This window comes from Crocodylus siamensis, chromosome 3, assembly GCF_052110815.1.
Source record: "Crocodylus siamensis isolate JL-2025a chromosome 3, ASM5211081v1, whole genome shotgun sequence".
In the NCBI taxonomy this organism is placed as follows: Eukaryota; Metazoa; Chordata; order Crocodylia; family Crocodylidae; genus Crocodylus; species Crocodylus siamensis.
Window position 1 is genome coordinate 13,252,351 of NC_143397.1, and position 27,092 is coordinate 13,279,442.

General features: G+C 46.7%; 1 protein-coding gene across 6 annotated transcripts in view; it reads left to right on the forward strand.

Annotated features, from left to right (window-relative positions):
* Positions 1 to 27,092, forward strand: part of CTIF (cap binding complex dependent translation initiation factor) — a 331,892-nt gene that overhangs the window by 161,786 nt on the left and 143,014 nt on the right. For all 6 annotated transcript variants that reach the window (XM_090037762.1, XM_090037761.1, XM_090037763.1 and 3 more), the window contains one exon: positions 20,968 to 21,044. In XM_090037762.1, coding sequence (XP_089893888.1) covers positions 20,968 to 21,044 — 77 coding nt within the window. The remainder of the gene's footprint in view (positions 1 to 20,967; positions 21,045 to 27,092) is intronic.

The following is a 27,092-nucleotide window of genomic DNA, read 5'->3' on the forward strand; positions in this document are numbered from 1 at the left end:
TGAGAAATCCTTGCCTCCTGCAAAATTCCTGGATCATTGTGGCTGCAGCGTCACTGTCACACTGCTGTAAAGAGTGGGTCATTGCGAGAGTTGTCCCAGACAGGAGCTGAGCTTCCAGAAAGCATGGTGCCTTTGCTTTTCCCCTTGTCCTGCGGACGAAGTGATCTGCACCTGACCTCCGTCAGCAATAGTGTGGCGTGTCTATGAAAACCGCATTGTGTTTGACACGTATTAACTATTTCCAGAGGTTAATGCGTCAGTTGAGGCAGAGGGGACCAATCTGTAATGAAAATGCAGTCAGTATAGATGAGTCAAGCTAAATGTCATAAAACTAATGTTGGGAATATGTTTATTATAGGCAAAGCTGGGAGGTGATCACAATATGTCTCTATGTTGAAAGCCAGATTAATCACTTTACTGCTTGGCTGTCCTGTCATTCTTGTCTGCAGTAGAGGCAGATCCTCTTGTTAGTCTTTGTACTTGCATAGTTTCATTGTGCAATGAAAATAAGTTTCATTGTACAGTTTACGTGCAAAGCGGTGTTTGTTTTACCTGGCTCTAAACTGGAATGAGTCAAATACCGTCAGCGGATCCAGGTAGACGTGCACTAGGTGAGCATCTGACCTTGTTCAGTTAGGTTTGAGAAAGTTCATCTGATCTGAGATCAATGGGGGAAAAAAGCAGACTTTTAGCAGCAGGATTCCTTCACGTGCTGCCCAGGCTACAGTAGTGATCAGTGGCTTTTTGCATCTCAGAAAGCAGCTAGTAACGTGGAAGCATGCAGCCAGCCAGTCATCTGACTTGAGTCCAGGATTGCTTGCTTTGCATGGTGGTACTGGGGTGCCTAGCACATCACCAGCAAATAGAAAGATAATGCCTCTCCCCTGAAGGAGTGGCAGCAAGGGACAATAGGTCGCAAAGCTGATTAAGGAACAGGAGTAGGACTCATAAAGTGTGCAACAAGTTTTCTGCATAATCTTGGGCATGCCACTTATCCTCTGCGGGCAAAATCCTGGCCTTGTTGAAGTCAGTACCAAATCTTCACTCTCTGAATCTGTTTCCAGCCTTCTGCTTGTTTGTGCTGTTCCCTTCTAGCACCTTTTCTCCAGCCTGTGTAGAGAGTAAGGTTTGAAGGGTAGGGACTGTCTTGTGTTATCTGTGCGCAGCACCTGACACAGTCAGCAAGGCCTGTATATGCAACTGAAATACAAGCTGCACATAAAATTAGCAGGTTGTGCCAAGCCACACAGGGGGTAGGAAACTAAAGGAGATGATTACAGTTCATTTCATAGAGACATAGAGAAGTAGGCCTGCAAGGGACCTCCAGAGATTATCTAGTCCAGCCCCCTGCCTGAGACAGGGTCATCCAGAGCCAAACCATCCCATACAAATTCATACTTTAAATTTTTTGTAAAACTACTGTCAACCGTGGCACAACACAAGACATAAAACACTCTAACCTGCCACAGATGAAGCAGAGAAACCACGGCAGCTTATTATCTGCTTCTATAAAAGGTTGTTAATGTATGCTCAAGAGATCCCAGGTATAGGGCCACACCTCCAACCCCTTTTGGATGCATTTCGCACCTTGGATGGTTTGGGCTCCCTGGTCCTGGGAGGAATGGGAAAGTTGATGGCTTCATGGATTTCAGTGATTTGCGTGTCCCCCAACATGATCAGTAGTGTGAGGCTCACTCAGCAAAACGTTAAGGTGGGATTTGAATGCATATGGAGAAGTCTGTGCCCAGTCTCAAATAAGGTTGTGCCCTAAGCAAATCAGGGATGTCAGAGATGGGTGTTTCTCCAGGCGTCTGGTGGTTTCAGTGACTGCTGTGTGTTGGGAGCAGCATACAGTAAGAACTGTCTTACGTGCCCCTTGTCTCACTGGTTAGAAACCTTTCCCTTGTGAGCCATCAGGAATTTCCGTTATTTCCTTTCTCGAGGCTTTGTTTGGGTGGGGATTTCTGGAAGGTATTTCATATGCAGGTATAATTAGAGAGACACACTGTGCCCATAGGCTAAAACGAGTTTCCTTTTAAATCAGCTTTAGACTGGAAGCAAAAGAAGCTGTTTTCTGCCTGGTTTCTGCCTCCCCTCCTTTCCCAGCTCTCATTCCTATTAAATACCAGTGATGTGGCTTGGCTGGCTCTGTAAGAGACACGCCATTCAGAAAATCTTGCCCCAGAAGAACTCGCTCTTTAAAGAAAATCTCTTATTTTGGTCTGCAGGTACTTTGCTGGTCTAAAGGCATCAATCTTGGTTGTAAACCACAAATGTAGCCTTGAAAAAAAATCAATTTACCCTCTCATATATGATGGGTAAACATTTTTAATAGAGTAAAATATCATTTATTTTACCCTCATCCTAGAAGGATGAAAGAGAACAGAGTTTATGACCTGCCTAATAAATTTTCAGAGCCATTTTGCATGGCTGCATTTATCATGTAAAACAAAAGTGCTTCTGCATTTACACAAGCTTTTTATAGCTTTATCTCTTTCTTTCCTTTTCCAGCCTCAATCCTAAAAGCTTTTGCTGAGATCCCCCTCTCCATTCACCTGGCTTGCACTTCTCAGAAAGGCCGGGGAGGGTTTGCTGTTGTTAATTTATGAATGACTGTGCTTAAAACAAATCATTCTAGCATCGCATGAATAGAGTTGAAAAGCAAGCTTTAAAAATCGGATCTGTTTTTGGAAAACACCACTTCAAGGGGTTAAGGGAAATCTGCAGCTGGAATAAATATAGACCTCGTCTAACTTCCTCAATAACTCGGCTCACAGAGCTTACAGTTGCCAGACGAAGGAAACGTGGTTAGCCATCGAGTCTTTGAATGCAGCTCCACTTCCCCCCTCCAGCCCATGGAATTTATATTAACCTCCAGCTTTTTCATAGCTGGTGGGAACTTCTTTTTTTTTGTTGTTGGGAAGAGCCTTACTTTTGTTGCTTTGGTTTGCAGGGGGGCTCGGGTTAGGATGCGGGTGTGCTTCTAGTGTGGCATTTTTCCTGGCGCAAGGCCACTGCTGTTAAATAATGTTTTCGGTGTTGATAAGGAGAGAGAGGTGGGAGCTGCCAAATGTGGAGACAGGCAGGCACACAGACATCTGACTGACTGATTTATATCTGAAAGCACAGGCTTGGTCATCCACGTTCATCAGGCTGTTTTCATTCACCAGCAGTGGCACCAGCAGGAGAAGGGACCTGGTGTGCTTCTTGTTCAGCTTCTTGTTTTTCTAGCGTAGCCAGAGATGATGGGGGAAGGCAGCAAGTCAACCAGCAAGTCTAAAATGGCTTGTTTTAGCCTGGGGATCTGGCTGCCGGACCCACAGGAGTGATGCCCATAGGGTTAAGGTGGAACTTCAGACTTGGGTTCATTTCCCAGGCCTGCCGTACATTTCCTGAGTGACCTGGAGGATGCCACTTGGTCCTTCTGTGCCTGGAAAATGGGAATAATAAGATTCTGCTTTCTCTCACAGGGAAGTGGTGAGGGTGAATATGATTTTTTTTTTGCAAAAATCTTGGTCTAACAAAAGATGTCATGTCTACTGCGAGTCCTGATTCCCTTTTCCTCTAGACCAATAGGGCTACAACCTGGATACCGTAGCATTCATGCGGCACTTGGATCTGAGGCTGATGGGTAGCAGGCATAGAAAGCCCTGAGTAATTATGGAGCCGGATGAACTTTATATTCATTGCAAATATTCTCATCTTCCTTGTTGAGCAGGGAACAGTGTGCAGACCAGTTGTCAATTGCTATTAATGTCTTTATAAGTATTTTCTGGACAGTTTTCACTTGTGGGTTATTTGTGAATTGTTTGCTTTGGCTATTTGTTAGTCGTCTTTGCGGTTGGATAGCAAAGTCACGTGGTATTGTTTCTGCTCCTTGATTGGCACGCAAAACTTCTCAAACAGCTCATTAGCAATCTGAGCAGGCCCTTTTCCCAACTTACTCTAAAAACAGTCTGTGGTCCAAACGAATTTCCCGGGGGTTGGCTTTACTAACCAAGAAGCCAACAGCAAGGTAACCATTAAGCACAAATCGCCTCCTGCCTTTGCTGCTAGGATTTATCCTGCTCAACACACCCTAGATGATTTCTCCTGTCAATAATAGCAGCACGTCAGCAAACCCGGGTGAACCTTCCTTCACAGGATCAATGAAGAGGGTGAAGCATTTGAGGCCCTCGTGAAAAATGCACTTGTGATCAGCACGTCCAGGTCCTTTGGCTAATGTGATGCTTCTGGGTCTCGTTAGTATTTTTGATGCATCTGCAAAGCTTAGAAGTAATGCAAGCTTGCAAACGATAGTAAGCTGAGCTCCCAGCTCAGTCACCTGCCGTGCAGAATATTACAAGATCATTTTTGTTAGTTTACAGTTAATGCTGGTGGTTGGGGTTATGGCACATCATTCACCACAAAGTGGGGAGGCTTTTCCCTCTTGCCTGTACTGTGCTGTTTGGGCAAATAGTCTCTGACTTTCAAACCAAGTAGACCCATGAGGCTTGCTCATCTGTACATGTGGGAAAGATGCAGGGGGCAATCTGCAAGAGCATATGGCGTGATACAACCGATACTCTTTCTTGTATTTGTTCCTGCGGAGAGGGGAAAAAAATGCAGCAAGAATCAGAGGAATCTTTTCTTGTCAAGTGTGATAGGAATATCCCAGGAAACAGTCAGAAACATGCAAAAAACAGCTTTATCTTCCCAGGCATGTACCTTGGCAGCTGCCTTGCAGGCTTTGGTAAAGCATCTTTCCTGCACAGCCCCCTGAGTGTCACAGGCATCGAGGCCCCAAGCAGCAAATAGGAAAGGTGGCATCTTATATAATGCTTCCTGCACTCATGCAAAAGACGAGGCACTCCTTGAAGAGGAGAATAACTTGCAAAATGCAAAACGAAACCAGCACTCCAGGAGATGAAGGGGCCTTTGAGCAGTGGCTGCAGGAGGTAGTTCCCACTGCACCTCTGCTGACTAATGAAGAAGAGCAGGGATTGAAAAACGGGAAGAGAAGTGTTCCTTTTGAGGCACAGAAGCAGAGTCCAGGAACGAAGTCTCGCCTCCACGTTCAGCGCAGTGTTTCAGGATCTCACTCCATGCTGTCTGCAAGGATTGATGGGCATGGGATCTGAGATTTGCTCCCCTTGCAGTTGGTATTAGGATTCCCCTTGACTTTTGTGGGGCAGGGTTAGGACCATAATGGATTCTGAAGCATTGTTTTTACCCCACGGAATTAAAGGGGGAATTTTGACAACTCTGCTAAAATAAGGAGATGAGCAAGACAAGAACAATCATGAATGCAGGACCCACCATAAACCAACCTCTCTTCTCTCTTAGGGAATAATCTGCCTGATCTTCTGACAGCCCACTAGGTAAAAGCTGCTTTTTGACAGGGCTGTGCTGCGTAGAGGTGTTGTAACAATTAGTTCAGACGTATAAACCACTTGGAGTCCCACAATTGAAATGTGCCTCTGTACTGCCAAGCATTGATAGTGTTTGTGAAAGTGGCTTCAGTGCTTCTCACCATGGCCATTAGAGCTGAAAGGAAAGAGTGGTTACCTACTGTTTTTATGGTAATGTAATGGCTGTTCTGTTCATAAGCAACTTCCCTGTCACAGTTTGAATGCTCCAGGCAGCGCTGAGAAATGCAAGTGTCCCCCCGAGCTGAAAGTTTCACACTGTAAAACTCTAACTCAGCCAAGATGCACATGCATAGGCATATACGTGGGTTATGTCTACCTGTATAGAGGCATACATATAAATGGTGCTAAGCCAATATACATATATCAATTGTTTTGTTCTTTGGTTTTTTTTAAAATAAGGATCAAGCCAAAAGAAGCATAGACCCAGCTCCTCATTAATCTTTAACCTTGACTGAATGGAAAATGTTGGAGACATGCATCCCAGCAACACTTGTCTCGCTAAAATTTGCTGTTTTCCAGTTTACTTTTTAGAAAAACTCTATAGAATTTAATGGAACCCAAACACCCCGGTGGGAGTTGCTGTCCTGACGTTAGTGTGTGTTTTGGGGCATGGTCCAGCTCTTGGTGGTGTCAGCTGAAGCCTCGGTGTCTGTTGGTTTCAAAAGTCTTCAGAGGCCCTTATTCCATATGGATTCCATAGGAACCTTCAATAAGGGATTCACAGAAGTCATTAAGTTTTGCTTGATGAATTCCTTGTTCTGACCATTAGGAGCCTTTTGCCAGCACTAAACGCACATGATGTAATGTTGTAAAGCAAACAACGAATGAAAGATGATGATGTCCCAGCAGTGCAGAATTGACCACTCCTTCCCGTTGTGCCAGTTTTTACATTAACCAGCACAGTGGTGACGCACCGGTGAATTATGAGCATATCCTCTGCTCACTTCTGTGTTTGTGCGGCTGAGAAGAGCGAGGTTGAAAGCTATAGAGACTAAAGTCTTGTATCACCAGAGCAGGACTGAAGAAATCAAACTCATTTTCTTGTGCTGTCTTACCTGCAGCTGTAACCCTGCATTGGAGAGAGGCTCCCTCTTCACATGACACCTATTGCAGAGTTACCTGATTAACTGTGTGATTAATTTAGACTGGGCTACACATACAAAATTAACTTGAGAGCAGGTTCACGCTAGATATCAGGAGGCGCTACTTCACAGTCAGGGCAGCCAGGAGCTGGAACCAACTTCCAAGGGAAGTGGTGCTCGCTCCTACCCTGGGGGTCTTCAGAAGGAGGGCAGATAATCCCCTAGCCGGGGTCATTTGACCCCAGCATCCTTTCCTGCCCATGGCAGGGGGTCGGACTTGATGATCTGCTCAGGTCCCTTCCGACCCAACCAACGATGAAACTATGGTACCTTTAAAAAGGTCCAACCAGCTATAAAAGTGTTGCTTGAAACTATGTAATAACTTTATCACTGGTTTCTGTCCAACTTCAATTTGCATCTACCCAAGGCTGGGAGACCAATGCTGCTGCAATCTCCCAACTGCAGGGGCTCTCCACGGCTGCCTGGGCTGAGAGTCTCACAGCTGAAGAAACTCTCAGCCCAGACTGAGGATACTAAACATGCAGGGAAGATATATACTTTTAAAAATTATAGATCCCAGGGGGATTGAGAACTTAAGTTATAGAAGTTGCCATAAGAATCCATCATCTATAATATTGTAATTAAAGGACTCCACCTCCCTGCCCACCTCCGGCATAAACTCATCTCCCCAAGCTGACCAGAGAGGATTTTGTATAGCTGAGTCCCCTTCTTATGGGCTCCAGCCCCTCTACCCCGCAGACCTGACTCGAAGCAGAGCCTCTCAACCATTGCATCATCAACAGCAACCATTGCAGTCATCCTCAGCTCCAGGAGACTGTCACTGCCTATGAAGTTCACCTAAGGGAACCTCCTTGCTTCTAAAGGAGTCAGAGCGGAGTCCAGGCTCCCTGGCCTACTTATCCCCAGTCTTGCACACAGCGCTCCCAAGTTTGATGGTGCTGTATTGGTGTGATATGAATACCACACTACCCTGAGGCTACTTACAGACTATAAACTCCATTTAAAGGAGGCCCCTACCCAGCTAGTGGCTGCTAATGGCCTGCAGTCACAAATGGCCCGAGGGGAATTAACTGCAGGGCACTTGTTTTGAAACCAGGCTGCCAGGGTTGAGCCATCCAGGTCCTTAACATAGCTTATTTTAATGTTGGTTCCTTGCGCCTTTGGGTCTCCTCCAAGTGTTGCGGCTGCTGTTGTCCCTATGTTTATTGGGCGCGTTTATCTATTTGCAGACAGGGCAGTTAGCACTGATAGTAAAGGCTGATTTTAAACCTGACCCGGGTAAAGGAAATGCACACAAATAAACAATAAACCTAAACAACACTAAAATAACATCAGTTAAAACAATTAGGGTGACTTCCATTCATGAGGTATTGTTCCCGTTTTGCTACATGGGAAAAAACTCTATTTCCTAAGTCAGATTGTAACCGCTTTCGTATTTGCGGATTCTTGTAACAAAGGGGGATTTCTTTTGTCTGTTATTTATATTCTTCCTATAGTACATTAAGCCATTTTCAAAGCCTCCACAGAGTCTGGTTTCAGGACAATGTCGTGGAGAGTTTAATGCCTTGTTGCAAATTCGTTGATCCTTCCCATTTGACTGGGGTGGGGGTGATTGTCCTCCATTCTGAGAGTCGCCTACCCCTGGAAGTAATTCCCCATGTGCCCCCAGGGCTGCTTATGCATCTCATCTAATAGCTTTAATGCCAAATGCCTAAGCAGCAATAGAGCAGGGACTGGAGCCACAACTTACTTATCCAGTCAGGCTCTTTCTTGCTGCTTCTTTTTGGCCACAATGATTCCTTTCTATCCCGTGGCTTGGCTTCGACTGGAGGATCTCTCAGCCCTGTCTGGCCCACACCTGTGGATTAGGACACTTTACTGGGAAGAAGAAATGTGGATTCAGACCTCCCTCAGGCAAGTCCTCTAACCTCTAGGCTGTTGGGCCAAAAGTTAGGGGACAGGTGCACGTCCCCTCCTCCTTGCTGCATGTATATCTTGGTGTCAGGCACTCAGTGTGGCTTTTCTCCTTCTAGGGTACGAGGGGACTTGTGCAAAGCTTGTGCATCACCTAGAATTGGATCATAATGAACCTCAGGTGGACTTAAATGTCGAGATGTCCGTTCTGGATGGTTTCTGAACAATTCTAGCCCAAGTCTAGTCACCTGGGAAACTTTTCCAGCCAAAGTGGAGATGCACGAGGAATCCAGGCAGCTCGGCCGTTCTGCGGCTGCTGCACGGGGTGGTGCCACGTGTACAAATGGCCACACGTACGTTCCTGTAAGGCGCTATAGAAAGAGGTTTATTTAGATGAGCGATCAAAACGGCGACTGTCGCATACACACAGGAGGGGGTATGTTGCCACCCCCAAACACTTCATAGAGAAAATCTTCTTGTAACAAATAACTATGTTCTTGCATCTACGCCATGTTACCATTGTTTTAAATGCCCCCTTCACCTTTTTGGGCAAGGTACATTTACCGTACAGCCCACTTAATAAGGATGTGGTTACTCAGGAAATCCTCTAAAACAGGACCTCACCGAGGGAGCAACTTCCTCTGCATCTCATTTGGACGGAGCGCTGCTCCATGGGGCCAGACTGTCATGATTCACCAAGCCTGCACTTCCTCCGTAGTGCTGCTGGGCTCCACGGGGCTGCCGCAGACCTGCTGCCATCCTCCGGGTCTGCTACAGCTCATGGCAAGTAGGATGGAGGCATCACTGGATTTTCTAAACTGTTCCAGTCGATCAAGACGGGAAGCTCCTTAACGCTTTCTTTCCTGCCTCTCTAGTCTTACCCAAACCCAAACAGTAAGAGTTTGAGAAAAGTTGCTGAGATGTGTCGTGAAGCCCCCCGGCCTCCTGTACTTTATTAGGGCGTGGTGGTGGGGAAATCCTATGTAAGCAGTTGTGGTCTGATGACTCAGCTTCTGCTTTGATTTGGGCCACGAGCCAAATTCTGCTGGCTCTTCTCCCATCGGTATGGAGATAGGTGAAATGAAGAAAGCAGGTTGCTGCTTTACACTACTTGCTTCTGTATAAACACCTACCAGGAAAAAAATGAATACTTTGCAATTTGAAGGAACAAATTTATCAGCTGACTTTTGAGGGAGAGGAAATAGTTTACAGGCAGCTTCCTGTCATTGTTTGGTGCTATTCCATGGCACCTAAATCAGGTCAAGGATTTGATCCATGCCACTGTCATATTTATTAGAAAGGGAAAAAAATTCCCCCTTGCATACCATTTGCGGGTAAGAGAAGGGCTGACTGCTATGGAAATTCCTGGCATCGGAAGGGGGAAGAGCAGGTAATCAACAAGAAGCTAGCTCCAGCCAAAATGCTAACAATAGTTATTCTTTGCTTTGTAAAATGCTGGCCTTGATTACGTAAATGGGATGAGAAGTTGATCAAGGGTCAAAGTGATGGTGAGGGCAGAGGTCCAAGTTTCACCAACCAGCAAAGTGTCACCCTCTCTAGTAGACCTTGTACGAGAGCACGTACATTTTGGGGATTTATTTTACAAGGCCGATATAAAGGGGTTGTGTTTGTCACTGGCATCCGCTGTGATTTACTCTTGAGTGAAGCATACTCTCTGGTCCTTTCATGGAGCAGGTACATTGTACTCCACTCAAGTACAAAGCTTTGGGACTGAGCGTACACTCTCTCCAACCTCGATACTCGTGAAGCACATGGGACTTCCCATGTTGTGGCACCAACAGCTCCAAAAGTGACTACCTTCCTGCCCTTTTCACAGCTTTTAATTGTCAGTTTGGAGGAGGCTATTAGAAGCCTCGAAAATGAAGGGCAAGTAGACCGAGTTGGTTTCAACGTGTCCAATAGCAGCTGTGAAACACGCAAGCTCCCATCAGTTTCAGGTCGCCCTTTGCCAGCCCTTCCCCTTTTCTGTGACGTTAACTAGTTCAGTTACGTTACAAAGCACAGCGGGGATCAGAGATGCTGCACACTTAAGCTGTTTGTGGGCTTCATCAATAAGCAAATCACTCAAGTTTGTTACCATGTAAGCAATAAGTTGCAAATTGGGTTGAGCACTCTTTTATGCAAGTAATCAAATTATGCACTTATATGGTATATAAGCAGGGTACACAGTATTAATAGAAGCCTGTCGCCTTGTGTGCATTGAGACTTGATGTAATTTAAAGTTGGGGATGAACTAAGGAATGGGATGTTGGTGGGAAGAAGGGGAGAGGGGTGCTGAGCTATGAATGTCATATGGCAGTTCAGTAACTGGACCAGAGGAAAGTTCTCTACTGAGCATCATCGTTTTAAATGTTATAATCTTCCCAGGGTGTGAAACTGTCACAGTAACATCTACACCAGTATTTCTGTGGTTGTGTGCTGTCCTGGACTTTCCGGCTTCTGGGGCAAAATAATTCCCTTTGTGCTCAGAATAAAGTCCCTGTATCACAGTGCTTTGCAAGATTTTTTTTTTTAAGTTAGTTCTGGGACGTACGATTTTTTTTCCCTGGCTGGTATTTTTTATTGTTGGCTTTTGTGATAATGGAGTCAATGTCTTCAGAGTTACTGCAAAGCAAAGAGGAGGTTTGTATGGAAGAAAATGGAGCAAGACTGCCAGAATCTACTGTAGGCTTAACAACTTGTTTGATCGGGTCAAGCTTTCTGCACCTATTTATGATAAGCAAAGAAGTGAAATGTTCCTTGAGATTAAATGGGGTCCTGGAGATAAAGCTTATATCCAATAATCCCTTGCAAATGTTAAATGATTATTTTTGCCTCTTACAGTGAATGTTAGGGGGGTTTTTCCTCCCTCTATCCTGCTACTTTTTCCTCACTCTTTTCTGCTGTCTGAACTCCACTGCGGCTCTTTCAACTGAAGTTCCTAGTTACCTGATTTACAGCCTTTGTGTTGTGATCTTGTAAGTATTTAATCAGAATGAACTGTGTCAGTAAAAAAATAAATAAATGAAGACAGCTGTTTTCCTTGGGAAAATTAACATCTGAAAACCATAATGAATAAAATGGATGTCAGGAGCACAGAGGCGAAACAGCTGAACTTGACCTTTCACCGCCTGTTCACTTTCAGCGATACAACTGACATCTCAACGCCTGGAAATCAATATCACCTCCTTGGAGCTGACGGGCGCTAGCGCGTTTCAGACTCCCTTTGGCACCAGAGAATGAATTTACATCTGAGGTTTCCAGACATGGGGTGGCGGTCAGATGCATCTGGGTTAAGACCATTTAATTTGTTGGAAAGTTGCTTTAGGAATCCCTTAAACGAACCCTTGGGATTAGGTAGGCTATGGCAGCTGTAGGAAGGTAGATGGAAGCGTGTTGGCTTACAGTGCTTCTCTCTCTGTGATTTACCATCGTAAAGGGAATGGACAGAAAGTCATTGAGTTCTTATAACTTCCTGTGCAGACGTACTTGCCAGCGAAGTACAAATCCTGTAAACAGCCACACGCCGTCACAGAGTGGCTTTAAAAATAACCACCTCCCCTTCTCATTCCTACCCCCACTTCATCATGTCTCATCTAGATGAGTAACCAGGGAAACCCGGGTTAATAAGTTCAGGAGTCTGACAGCGCAGCACATAGATGTGGGTTTGTGGGGGTGGCGGGGGCAGCTGGCGGGTGGGAGGGAAGGAGGCTCTGCAGTATGTCAATATGTTCGGGAAAGCTTTTAATTTGTTCCCGTCAGTGAACTGCTGTGTAAACGGTTCTGTGGAAACGAAGAGGCAGCTGTCATGTTTCTGGGTGCTTATGGGTGGATGGATGGGGTTAAGATTCGTTCAAACCGATTGTAAGGCAGTTCAAAATTCAGACGTACTAGTGTATATGTACATGCAACATGGGTTCTCCCAGTCCAACCTGAGGACCATTCATTGCTTAAGGTTTCATAGTTTCATACTTAGTAGGGTCGGAAGGGACCTGAGCAGATCATCGAGTCCGACCCCCTGCCATGGCAGGAAAGAGTACACCTGGCAAGGTGTTTGTCTAGCCCTGCCTTAAAGACCCCCAGGGTAGGAGCCTGCACCACTTCTCTTGGAAGTTGGTTCCAGACCCTAGCCGCCCTGACAGTGAAGTCGCCCCTCCTAATGTCTAGCCTGAACCTACTCTTCATCAACTTATGACCATTATTCCTCATTACTCCTGGCAGTGCTTGGGGGAACAGGGACTCCCCCAACGCCTGCTGGTCCCTCTGACTAGTTTGTAACAGGCCACTAGATCCCCCCTCAGCCTTCTCTTGTGGAGGCTGAACAGGTTCAAGCCCCGTAGCCTCTCCTCGTAGGGCCTGCCCTGCTGCCCCTGATCATGCAAGTGGCCTCCTCTGGACCCTCTCCACGCTGTCCACATCCCTCCTGAAGTGCGGCGCCCAGAACTGGACGCAGTACTCCAGCTGCGGCCTGACCAGTGCCGCATAGACGGGGGAGGATCACCTCCTTGGACCTGCTCGAGATGCATCTGTGGATGCATGCCAAGGTACGGTTGGCCTTCCTGACTGCCTCCCCACACTGCCGGCCCATGTTCATCTTGGCATCACTGATGACTCCAAGATCCTTTTCTGTTTCTGCGCTGACGAGAAGGGAGTTCCCCAACCTGTAGGTATGCTGCTGGTTCTTCCTCCCCAGGTGCATCACTTTATACTTGTTGGTGTTGAATCCCATCCTATTCTCATCCACCCACCCCTGTAACCTGTCTAAGTCCAATTGTAGCCTATTCCTCCCTTCTAGTGTGCCTACATCCCCCCACATCTTAGTGTCATCAGCAAATTTGAACAGGGTGCTTTTTACCCCCTCATCCAAGTCACTGCTGAAGATGTTGAACAGTGCGGGCCCGAGGACCGAGCCCTGGGAGACCCCACTGCCCACATCCTTCCAGGTTGAGAATGACCCATCCACTACCACCCTCTGGGTGCGGCCCTCCAGCCAGTTGGCGACCCATTTGACTGTGTGGGTGCCGGCACCACAGTCCCCCAGTTTCTTAATGAGAACGGGGTGAGAGACAGTGTCGAAGGCCTTCCGAAAGTCCAGAAAGACTATGTCTGCTGCTACCCCTGCATCTAAGGATTTGGTGACCTGGTCGTAGAAGGCCACCGGGTTGGTCTGACAGGACCTGCCTCTAATTAACCTGTGTTGGTTGCCCCTAAGCATAATCTCCCCCACTGGCCCCTCATGGACATGCGCCAGAATAATTCTCTCAAAAAGCTTACCCAGGATCGAGGTAAGACTAACTGGCCTATAGTTTCCCAAGTCCTCCTTCCTCCCTTTTTTGAAGATGGGAACCACATTGGCCCTCTTCCGGTCCTCTGGCCCCACACCAGAGCACCATGAGTGCTCGTACAGCCGTGCCAGGGGTCCCGCAATGACCTCAGCTAATTCGCTCAGCTTTTGGGGATGGAGATTGTCTGGACCAGCTGATTTAAATACATCCAGTCCCTGCAGAAGTTCCCTGACTAGATTCTCACTGCCCCTTGGCCTCAGTGTGCCTCCCCTGGGGCCTGAGGGGGTCCTGGTGGGGGGCTGATCTGGTCCCTGCTCAGGAAAATGGAGGCAAAGGAATCGTTAAATAGGTTAGCTTTGCCATCTGGTATAACGACCATATTTCCTAGCATGTCTTGCAGGGGCCCCACGTTACCCGGTACCTTCTTTTTGCCTCCTATGTATTTAGAAAAGGACTTCTTGTTGTCCTTGATGCGGGAAGGTAGTCCCAGTCCCGTCTCCGCCTTGGCCTTCCTGACTGCCCCCCTGCAGCCCTGAGCAACTGCTGTATAGTCCTCCTTGGTGATGGCCCCTCCTTTCCATTGGGTGTGCGCCTCCCTTTTAGCTAAAAGACATTCCCAGATGCTTTTGGTGAGCCATGGGGGCTTTTGCACCCTCCTGCTCCCTTTGATCCGTGTTGGGATTACCTCCCTTTGGGCTTGGAGGATCGTCTCCTTAAGGAGCGACCACTTTCCTTGGACACCTGGCTCCCTCCCCTCTGGGACCTCAGCACTTCCCCGACTATTCTCCTTAGCTCGTTGAAGTCCGCCCTCCTGAAATCTAGGGCTGCTGCCTTGCTGTAGGCCTTTGCCACCTTGCGCTGGATGGTGAATTCCAGCAGGCGATGATCTCTGTCACCCAGGTGGTCGAGCACCCGCAGCCCCTCACCAGGTCGTCATCCGTGGCCAGCACCAGGTCCAACAAGGCATCCCCCCTGGTGGGGCTGTGCACCTCCTGGGTTAGATGGAGGTCCTGCACTCTGGCTAGGAACCTACGTGAGCGGTCAGACCTGGCTGACTGCTCTTCCCAGCAGATGTCTGGGAAGTTCAGGTCACCTATGATGACCACGTCCTTTGACCTAACTACCTCCATGAGCTGACTTAAGAATCACGGTCATTGTCCATGTTGCTTGAATCCAAACACCATGCCCGGTTGTCATCGCAGTACTATTCCCCTTCCCGGTCTTAGTTCTCGTTACGGAAATAGCATGTTGGACCATCCGTCTCTGTTCCCCAGGATGAGTTGGGTCTTTCAGATGACATTGGGCTTCCACATCTGCACAGTCCTTCCTCTTGGCGTGAGAATCCTGCCAGGGTTCCTCCGCCTTATCGCCATCTTCCCGGGGCTTTGCATCTCTTCTCCATGGAGGTGCCTGTTCCCAGCAGTTGCTCTCCCCAGGCCCCTGCCTGGGATCTCTGAAGACCTGTCACTACTCTTCTCTCCCATGGTCTTTGCTGACTTATCTAAGTTGCCAACTGCTTTTATAGGTGGTAGCTGATCATGTGACTCTCACCTGACCATGCCCCTTATCCCCCACCAAAGAACACAGGTCTCCTGACCTGTTAGGGCTCTACACCTCAGTGTACCTGTTCTCCAGGGCTGGGGAGCAGATTACTTTGTGTATATGATGTCTCAGATCACATGCTGAAAGCAGGCTATGAAAAGGCATCCTGATCGGAGGCAATAGAGACTGCTTGCTAATCTCACTGGACCAATGCTCAGTGCTGTATGTGGGAGCTGCAGGTATTACTCAGATCTGTTGCGGGGGCAAGAGAGTGGTGAACAGCATGTACTCATTGATCCGTTAGGCTGAAAAAGAAAAGTAGCTTCCCGCTATCCCAGTCCTCTCAAGCAACGATGATTTGCCAATGGGTCTTTTGCTTGGTTGCACTCCACCAATTCTGGCTTCATTTACAGGAGTGTGCCTGCTCATTTGGTTAGATTACCAGAAAAGTGAGGCTCAAGCATTTGATTTTTTTTCTGGTTGGACACCTGACATTGAGGTTGACCTAGAAAATTCAGCTTTAAAATGATGGTGCTTTGCTTTTGTGGTGCCTGTGTATACATAAAGTTATGTATACAGTACGTATGTTATATGTATATGCACACACTAGCTATACGATGGGGATAGCCACGTGATAAACTGCAAAATGAGCATGCCTATCCTACATCTTTAACGGCCTTGCCTACCTACTGTTCACTCATCCATCTGTCCAGGACTGCTACTCACATTCCTCTGAGCAGCCTCTGGCATTTGTTTTAGTCAGCTTGGTCCAACCCTGCTCCCAAAGGAGACTTCCCTCCCCAAAATACATTTAGGAATGCTAAAATAGACAAGTTTGTAGGCTAGCAAGCCTGCTCTTCTCCCACTCCGCACCAAGGGATTTTCATGACTAGTCTTAGAAAATGTAATTGTGCCCTCTTGGGCCCTAGTAGGACGACAGAATTTTGACCTATTAAAATGCATTATAGTCCCATGTCGCCCCTCCTCCCTGCCCCCCACTTGATGTAAAATCAGTCTGTCTTCCCCAGCATTTAGTTGTAGCTAAAATTGTATTAATTATGCTCTGCTGAAGTGGGCAGCAGTGTACCATTAACCTACAGTGCGCATTAAGGATGGCAGAGGGATAAGTTTAGTGAAAGCTTATATTCAACTCAGTGGGTGCTTCAGGCCCTTGTGCTCTCCGGCAGTGGTTTAAATATTCTGGGAAAGGAAACTGTCCACAGCAGCTGAGTGTCACGAAAGCTTTGGTTGGCCTGTAAGGTGCAAATCTACTCTGGCTTCACCTTAATTATTCAGGCCTTAGTGATGGTGTTTGCCTGTCTTGCTTGTTTACAACCTTAGGCTGCCTATACACGAGCGCAGAGGCTATCCTGGTGCACTGTAATTACAGCGCGTCAGAGCAGACTCGCTCAATCAAGTGTGCTAGAGCACGGCAATTGCCACGCTCCAGCAGCCACCGGCAGCTTGACAAACGAGCTTTAGGTCAAGTGCCTCCACCACCATTTTCAAGTGCAGGGATGCTGATGCACAAGATGCAGCAGCACTTTACTGTGGAAAAACGTGGTAAAACCTGGTTTTTCTCCTTTAAAGGAGAAAAACACAGGAAACGGTGGGTTTCCTCTTGCAGACTGGCACAGTTCCAGTCTGCCAGAGCTGGGGGTAGCAGGAGGAGGGCGGTCAGGCAGGGAGCACCACGTGCATGTGTGCACATACACGTGCCCATGGCCACCAGGAGGTGTGGAGAGCAGGTCCTGCAGTAGGTCAAGGGGAGGGGGAATTTGAGCCCCCCATAGTGAGGGATGGTGGGAGCTAGGCAGGGCTGGGGTTGGGGTTGGGGTTGGGGTTGGGGCGCTGCTCAGCTGGGGTGGTGTGTAGGGCGTGGGGCTATGCATGGCTGCAGGGCCCAGGTGGGGAACAGGATGGGTTGTGGGTTACTTACGTGGGGGGTGGGGGAGGTTGACTCCTTGCCACTGTGTGCACTCCTGGAGGGGATCTGCCCCTGGGGGTGGGAGAGCCGGGCTGTGTGCTCTGCTCCACCGCAGCAGCTGCTGCCTCCTGTGGGCACCAGCCAGAGCCCAGGCGCTGCTGCGGGGGGCTGCGGACCTGGGGCCCTGGTCCTGTAGTGCGGGCAGCTGGGGGCCTTCTCCGGCAGAGCTGGGGGAGTGGGGGCTATGGGTGGGGAGTGAGGGGCCTGGACCTGTGTCCAGGTGGGTGAAGGGGAGCAGGGAGAGCTTTGATGTTGCATGATAAAAAACCCCAAATCAAACACCAAAATGTATAGGTCTTTAGAATTTATTTTATTATAGAGACTGAGAAACTGGTGGGTTTCCAAATTGCTTTAAAATCATAAATATGTCAATAAGATATGTCGTCTGACCCCAGCACTCTTTCCTGCGAAGGGCAGGGGTTCGGACTCGGTGACCGAATGAGGTCCTTTCCGACCCTAATATCTATCTATCTATGAAAACATTGTGTTCAACTGATACCTATATATATAGTGGCATTTCATTTTAATCCTGGATTTTGGAAGGGTTTATCAGAGATTTTGCAGTTTTTAAACAGAGAAAACTAGGATCCCTGGTGATCAGGGTAGATGGTCACAGTGATCCCTTCTGGCCTCACTCTCCGAGGGTTACAAGCCTAATGTCGCTGATGTTCCTGGAGGCCTTTGTGCTTCCACAGTATCTTCCAATTGGAGAATCACAGATTGTTATTTTGGGCAACTGCTACTAAAGTCGACTCTGAGAACTTTTCAGGATCTCAGGGAGAGAGAGAGCTTTCTGAAGCCGGCAGCGGGTGCATCGTGTTGCCGTGCCAGTGTGACAAAGCAGTGGCGCACGCCAAGGAGACCTCCCGCCCACTGCTCCCCCTTATGCATGCTGCTCCCTGGCAGCCTCTCACGTGGTGGGTGATTCACTAGTGTTGAGGCAGAAACTGCAACCGAGAGAGAGGGATTGTTATGGAAGTAGAGAGAGTGACTTTTACTGCAAGCCACCAAGCTTTTATTGCAAGCCAGGGAAGTACTGTAGTGCATAATTGTTGTTGTTGCTGGGGGCGTTTTTTGGTGGGGGGTATTTGGAGGAGGGGTTGTTTTGGGTTGTTGTTTTTTTAACACCGTCTTTGGTGGCTTGCTATGACTCTATAGTACCAATAAAATAAATTATGCTTAGCACTTACCATGAATACAAAATGACCCTAAATACAAGATGACCCCCCCTCCCATTAATAAGATTCTACACATGGAAAATGTCTACTCTGTATTCTTTGTAAAGGCCATAGTTAGGACACATGTTCCCGAGGCACGCAGGATGTTCTTATACACTGTGTTCTGCTTTAGAAGAAACTGTTTCGTGCTGTCACTGAATGTTTTGCGGTAGCCTTTTTGTGATGGCACTGTTACGTAATGGGGACCAACATGCACCGTGTTCCTTGCATGCTGTAAATAGTCATACAGGTAAAGGTCTCGTTACTTCTAAATTCTCTTTGCCCTATCCATCGGAGGTGTGCTAGACTACTATCTGTTCCCAAGCTTTAGGCTGGTTCAGTTTCCCTAACCCACCTAAAATTCCCATTGATATGAATGGGTATATTTTGTGCATGAGGAATGCAACATGAAACCCCTAAATGGAGCACATCACTTGCATTGAGGAAGATCACCATTTTGCATGCATTTCAAACTGTGACAAGTGATTAGCTATAGTGTAAGTAGGGACCTACACAAATCACGATTTCCATGAAACCGGGCGATGTCTGTCTGCAAAATTTGCTGGGGGTGGGGGGAAGGGGAAGCTTACTAAAAATAAAATGCTGGTTCCCCAATGGGAGCCAGAAGTCCTCCCAGCTGTGCAGCCTACGGGGGAAGCAGGGAAGGGCTCTGGCACGACGAGGAGCAGCTGCCACTTCTGGCCCTTGCCACTGATCAGTTAAGAGGGCTGCCTGTCATGTAGCCCTGCCCCTCTCTACCAATCAGTGGTGAGGGGCAGAGCCACGTGACGGACAATCCTCTCTGCCAATCAGTTGTGGGGCCTTTGGAGTCCCTCTGCCAATTTGGCGTGGGGGGGCCCCACTGCAAGAAATCCATGGAAACGGTGGCTGGCCCTGTGAACTGCCCACGAAATCGGCTGCCTACCTCCTCGAGCTGTGTAGACCCCAAGTATAATGGCCATAAAAATATTGAAATAAATGTTTAGCATGAGTGTCTGAAATGTTAAAGGAAAGTTTTGGTACTGATTTTCTCATATACAATATAGGCAGCAGTAAAAAAATATATATATTTATTATAATTTTCCTTGTATGGAATCTAATTATAATAATATTAAATTATTATAATTTAATAATCTTAAATTCCTCCCCCCACCCTCTGCCCCAGCTACTGCAGCTGGAAGGGGAAGAGGTGATGAGGGGGGCAGACAGTGGGGGAAGCAGTAGGGCAAGGAGGAGTGCAGTAGAGGGGGCGAGACAGGAAAGGGGTGACTGGAGCTGCAGGAGAGGAGTGGCAGGGTGTGCAGAGGCAGTGGAGGGGGTGCCCTTCCACTGCCTCATGCTCAATCGTCAGGCAAGGGGCTTTTTCCCCCATGTTCAATGGGGGGAAAAATCCTGTCTTCTAATGAAGTAAATACGGTACATATCATGCCTTTCATCCAAAAAACCTCTGAAGCATTTTGCACTTTGCAAACAGTCATGAAGCCTCACAACACCCCTAGCAGGCAAGTAAGCCAAATTGCCCCATGATCATATGGGTGAACTGAGTCACAGAAAGAGGATGCAGCATGGTTTGGGGACCTGGAGACAGCACCAAAGATCGGCTGCCTTGATTGTGACCCCAGCTCTTCTACTAACTTGTTTGGGCAATACACTTAACCTCCTCCCTGCCTCACTTGTTTCCCAGCTTGTTTCCTATTACAAAAGCATTGAATGGATTACTTGGTTAATGCCAGGAACGCATTTCCACAAGATGCCATGGAAGCCAGTAATACAGCTTGGTCAAAGAAAGGGATTAGACAAATTTGCAGAGGATAGGGCCTTCCTGAGCTCTTAAGCTTGACCATTAGGAATGTCATCCACCCGGGGTGACCTGCTTGGTCTGACAGGGGATGGGTCACTCAACACATGCCCTGCTCTTAGACTCTTTCTCTGAAGTGTCTGCTGCTTATCACTGTTGGAGGCTTGCTCCTGGTCTAGATGGACCTCTGGTCTGAACCCACATGGTAGTTCTTATGCTATGAAGCAAAGCAAAGCTAAGAAATGCTTTACGAGTGCCAAGGATAATATAATTTGTTGGCTTAGAGTCAGTAAATTACAGAGTCATCAATACTTCTGACTCACACTTGCATGTCCTCTGTTCTATGCAATACTGCCTCCCTTCCTATAAAAATGTCCTAGTTTATTGGTTCTTTAGTATAGATATGAGGGGGCTCACAGCTATTATTTCATAACATATAGTTCCCATGCAGTGTAACTAAAACAGAAGCATATTAATTAGGGCTTTAAGCGCAAAGGGTAAAGAATACCTCTATCCTGCAACATAACATAAAAATCAATTATGGAAAACAGGGAGCATCATTCAGAGTTGCCTGGTTTCCCACTCCAGTTATCCGACAACTTCCTGACACATGGAGTACAGAACCTGATCCTCTCTTCCAACCATTTAGCTGTCACTGCCTTCTATACCCCAGAAGTAATCATTGTTGTTTCCCTTCCCTTTTTCTCCAGGGTTACCATCCATTGCCGCATGAAGCTGAAATTGCACACACCAAGAAGCTGTTCAGACGGAGGAGAAACGACCGGAGGTAGGCAAGCCCTGTCCAAAAGGGCCATTGATCTGCCCTTCCCTTTCCCGTCTTGGAATGTCATTCGGTGATGCCGTGTTTATCTGAAATGCTAAAGAAGCTGGAAATACTTACAGATATTTGAATTCATGATGTTACTATGATGAAGCTGGGATTTCCAGTCACTGCACAATTCATTCTGTTCAAGCACCTATAGCCTTAGAAAGGCATCTTTAGTATTTTAAATATAAGAATAAATAACTTTGGGATCGCGCTGTTTAAAGTTAAAGGAAAAATCAGTCAGGTTATATGCAGGATGACTCGTCCATCTTGCACATCGTGCAACATTTTCAATGCCCATTTTTCTGGTTGGCTATTCATATACTGTGGTTTAGTGGATGCTGATACTCAAGATAACCCTGTTCATGTTGTTACACAGCAGAAAACGGTGACAATTTTCAAAATTGACCTGTGATTGTGAGTGTCCAAGGTTAGATGCTCCCAAGAGCCTGTTTTTCAGAAAGTGCCATCCAGCCTGCCTGTTGAGAATCGGGCTTCCTTGAGGCATCTCCAGTGAGACAGCTGAAAAGTGAGACGTTGAGAATCAACAGTAATCTTTGGTTTTCCTGAGTCTTAGGAAGTGCCTGAAAAAAGACCCAAAGAGACTTTGTTTAGACATGCCTCAAGTATTCACATGTGGGGGGATCCTGAACAGAGCAAACTTCAGTCCCAGCAGTGAATTCATTCAGCCTTGTGAAGAGGGCTTGAGCTAATGCTGTGTTTTTTGAGATTAACTATGTTGTTCCTATATTTTTTAACAATTTGCATAGTCGTGGTGTAGTGGCTGATCCAGCGTTTTTCACTTGCTGTCCTACTGCCATATCTGAGGGTCTCTGTACCACAAGTTTCTGTCTGTGGTCAACTACAGCAGATTCCATGTAGCTATATAAAGCCAGAGGCCAAAGGCCAAGTGAATATAGCCACCTAGACAGTGCAAATAATCCATTAAAACCACCTTAGGGAGAGTGTAACTACATTTTTAATATGAACTGGAAATTCCCAGCCAAGGAAACTCAAGCTGGATTACCAACTGGCAATTGATTATATGGCAGCATCTTCATGGCTGGCCAGCCACGTAATCCAATAAGTGCAGTTAATAAATTTGTAAAACTCTGCAGAATTCAGACAGGGCACTCTTTCCCCGGGTGCAATTTAAAGTACCATGTTTATCTTGCAGCCAAACTGTGTTTCAGCTGTGTGCCTGAACCGCGCTACACTCCTGAAGTTAGATTTTCTTGGAGACGTGTACAGAAACATTTAATGCCACGTACACTGCAGGATTGATCTTTAATAGCTTTGTAAAGGCACTATCCTGTTGTTGGAGGACTGATGCAATACAGAAGTTACAGTTTAGCTAGGACCTTAGGCAATCTCTTTCCACTGTCTGGTTCAGTCTCCTGAAAAAGGACCTTTTTCATGCCACCGGTACGCAGTTGAAGGAGAAAAAGTCAGCAAAGAAGTCACCTGAGCTCATATCTCATGCTCAGGGGGATAAGTTGGAATCTGTCTGGACTGTTGCAAGCATCTAGGTTCACCTTCCATGTAATGGAGGCCAGAAAACTTCATCCTGTACTTCCTCCATTGAATTCGGTCACTGGAGCACACACAACTATGATCGTGTGGCTTGGTCCACCTTATGCAGTTGTTGCCATGATGTCAGCAAAACCTCATGATGTCAGTGAGGCCCTGCATGTAAATAAAGTATGCAAATGAAGAGTAACCATAAAAACCAGTGAAGCGATAGCTCTGAAAAACTCCTGTGAGAACTGGGGAAAGTGCGTGTGAAGTCCTTGTCTCTGGGTAGGAGGCACAGCAGGACCAGTAAGGTAGGCTTTGAAATGGTGTTTTCATGGCTTGGATGAGGCCAGATGCTCTGCTGCTGAACCGTGCTTAATCCCCTTTAGAGTAAAAGAGGATCCAGCCCATTGCACAGCTGTGATGACCACATTATACGTATTTCTTTTTCCTTCCAGCCTGTTCAGGTTACCATTATAAATTGTCAGCAGACACAAGCATTTAGCACCCTTAAGGGCATTCCCCTCACAGATGACAAGAACAGATAGCAAAAGAAACTGCCTTGGGTGGATGTTGGGAGATCACATAGCAAGATAAAGTGTAGATAATATACACCAGCTAGTCCAAGGGTTTTGCAAAAGGTCTCTGATAAATATCCCATGAGGAGATCTAGTAACCTGTGAATTGCAAAGACATTCATAATGCATGTTGTTCATACTAAAGCAACAGAGCCACAGTTTGTGTTGACTGAATTAGGACAAAAGCAAGGAATCCACTGAGACACTTTACATTCCCATCGGTAAGGTGGGGATTCAGACTAGAGAGGAGATGCTAGCTCGTTTCAGTCCTAAAAAAAAAAAAAATGCTTTGGCCTCCCACCTTGCATAGATGCATCATCAAGCATTTTGGTTGCAGCACACGGTGCTTCTTTTTCCAGTCTTCAGGAACAACACTGTGATTTGCAGGGAGTCACAGTTTTGTCCATCTCTTCCATTCCTAATACCATGTCTCAGCGTGGTAGCTGAATCTGATTCTCCTCCCTGCTCAGCCGAACCCTGTTGCAACTTAATAATAAACTTAATGCATTTATCTTTCATCTTTGAGAGTTTGCCGACTTTAGTAGCCCTGGTATGAAAAATGTACCAGGAACCTAGTAGCTGGGGAACTAAATCTACCAGCCTACCAGTTAGTGGGAATATGGGCTTGGGAGTGATGGACTTTATTAGGAGTCATTTCACGCCAAAAATTCTACCTCTGATATCCAGGTTTTTTACTGGGAGCAAGCAGTGTCCAGGGAGAGATTATAGACAGGTGGATTAGATCAACAGTGGCCAACCTGCGACATGGGTGCCACAAGCGTGCATGGCGTGTGGTAGACTGGAGAGCGGACAGGCAGCACAGTGGCAGAGAAAGCAGAAAGCAGAGCTGAAGACCAGGCAGGGAGCAGAAAGCAGAGCAGTAGATCAGGTAAGGGAAGGGTATCAGAGTGGCACTAGGGGAAGGTTCAGGGTTAATTTTTGGCACACCTACCAGAAAGATTGGCTCCCACTGGATTAAATTAAGATATGCTTTAAAGTTACCATACAAAACCGCAAGCTTGGGCTCCCAAATTCAGTTTTGGCTGTCCCACCACCTTCCTGTTAGACCATGGATGGGTGATTTAACATCCATCTGCCTCAGATCTTGCCAGGAAATGGGAAGGGAAGGTCGCCCATCCCCGCACATACAGTTTACAGATGCTGATGTTCGCGGTGAGTAGGTTCTTCCACTGGGAAGGAGTCACTTTTTTATCTTAAATTTTAAAATGTTTGCAACAACAGTCGAGAGCAGCAGGGAGCAGTAGCAAAGCAGGGGAGATTCTCCCCCCAAGCACCTCTTGGCAATCTATTTGAACAAAAAAGGGCATGACATAATCTCCCATTTGCATCCAGCCAAGCCTAGCAGCCTACTTCCTCCGACTCGATGGTTCGACTGAAACAGTTCGGTGGTTTCATATCCAAACAGCCCATCCACTTGGGAATCTCGCTCTTTCTTTGTAGTGCACTTGGGAGCAGAACGGAAGCGCTAGCTGCCTCTTGTTCTAATGTTGCGTGTGATGTCCCAGGGGAGTACCTCCACATTAAAATTGATTTCTTGTTGTAATCAATTATTTTATGTGAAAAATGTGGTGCAGCGGGAATTGAAAAAACATGCATATTGAATGGAAGTGGTTGCAGTTTAGGTGCCACATTGTATGGGAACATAAAACTGGTTGCAAAGCTCTTCACACTTTATTGCAGGGTTATTATCTTATTATCCCAGGCATTGTATTCAGTGGATATAAGATTCATTCCAATGGTTATGAAGCGGTGAAGTGATATAAATATCCCTCTGCCGTACTATCAGTAGAACAGAGATTTCACTGCCTGCGAGCAGTAGGGACTTGTTGGGCCTCCCTTCCACGCTGTCTAGATATTGAACAACAGACTTACTCTCAGCTTTCTGGGTGGTAGCTTTGCCCCAGAATGGAGTGACTTACACTGGTGCAAGAGTGCACACTGTGCATCCGTCTCCTCCACGTTTACATTGGTCTAAAGGCAGATTAGTGGTGTAAATGTGTTTGTGTCCATGCTATAAGTCTGGTTTGAAAAGCTTGGCTTGAGAAAGCAGTTCGTGTCCATGTTGCCACAGCTTATGCCTGAGTAATAGTTAAAGGTTGCATAAAACATACAGTAGCTTTGTATCTTGCAAAGAAGACGCACAGAGAAGGTGGGCAGGATTTGTCCCTTGAAACATCCCAAGCACGCATGGTGGGCGATTCAAGATGCAAAATGAAAACGAAGGGTTCATAGCCAGTAGGCAAAACCAGAGAAGGCAGAGCACATGGGGAAGCTCGGAGGAAATCAGATCTTGAAAGATTTTACTGTGTTCAGGCTTGGTTTCTGTGGGCATCACAAAGGAAGCAAGGCTAATGGGCCTGATGCCGAGTCCAGGGGAAGACTCCTGTTGAGTTCAGAGGCCCCTGAGGAGGGACTTGGGTATGGGGAGAGCTATGGCTCGGAAAATGGGAACATGCAAGGGGCATCAAGGGAAAAACGAGTGCTTGGATCATTTGTTGGAAGCAGGTTTAGACCTGGGACACGGATACAAGGTGCCCTAAGTTTTATTTGTTTGCTGTGACTTCTGTGTGTGCGAGCATGTGCGTGAATGTCAGCTCTGGAGGTAAAAAGCAAATAGCTCTAGGTGGAGCCTGGCCCGTCACTTGGAGGTGTGATGCAGTCTTCCCACGCAGCTCACCTCCACTGAGCCATGCCACTCTAGTCTGCGGTCTGCCTTGCTTGAGCAAAGATAACAACGCTCACTGAACCGTGACAAATGATGTGGAAATGTTTCTGTCATGTTAATAAATGACCATTTAGAGGGGAGTAATCAAGCCTATATTTAGAAGAAAAGTTCAATGTTGAATTTTGAACAGGGTGATTTTAAAGTTCATTTTGCTGATCCCTGGCTCCTCCTGACCCTACTGGACCAGATTGTTTAGCCCTCAAGGTGCTTACTGGGGAAGCTTTAAGATGCACGGTGCATTGTAAAAAAAATTCTTGTGACATTACTGTTTTCAGATGTTTTTTGCAGCTCCATTGCCTGCTGCAGGCCTGTAACACTCGCCCAGCATTAAACCCCTGGGGCCAGCAACGCGTCTTCTGGTTGTTGCACAAAATGACACTTGGGCTGGGCCAGCTTACGAGCTGCTTGAAGTAATAGTGACTGAGTTTAGCTGCTGAACAACATTTTAGTCCAAAAAAAAAAGTGTGTGGGGGGGAAGAGATGCATATTCAATAGCAAACAAGATTTTCCCATGAAAAACAAATAATTTTTGTCAAAATATTTAATTGTTCAACTACATTTGGAAAAGATTTTTTTTTCAAGATGATTTAGAAAATTCCCACATTTGTTCCCTTTCCCACCTTGATTTCATCGAATAGGGCGGGGAGTGATTGAAGTAAGGTAAAACCCTCTTCTTCACCCTTTGTTCTGTTTTTCAGCCTTTCTATCTTTCCCCAGTGGATAAAAACAAAGGATCGTCCGCAAAACATTTTTTAAAATGGGGCTGAGATTTTTCTCACTAACATTTAAAAATGCCACTTTGCAGACATAAAGTGAGGAAATGCCATAGCCACGGCTGCCTGTGCATGTGGTGCCATCCTTCGTTACCTGAACCACGTACTAATCATTCCAGAAGAGTACTGTGTCATTCTGTGTGCAGGATGGATACGTCAAGGGCCCGAATTAACCTTGAACAGGCACCTTCACAGTGGCCTTGACCTTGAAACCTAAAGAGCATTCTTTTAACCTTGTATATTTGACTGCTTCTTATATGTAACATTGTGATAACTTGTAGAGGCCTCAGCTAGCTCCGGATCCTGTTATGCTACGGGTTATGCAATCACATAATGAACGACAGTCTCTGCCCCAAAACCTTACAGTCTATATGGATGAGCCCAGAGGAGGAGGGTT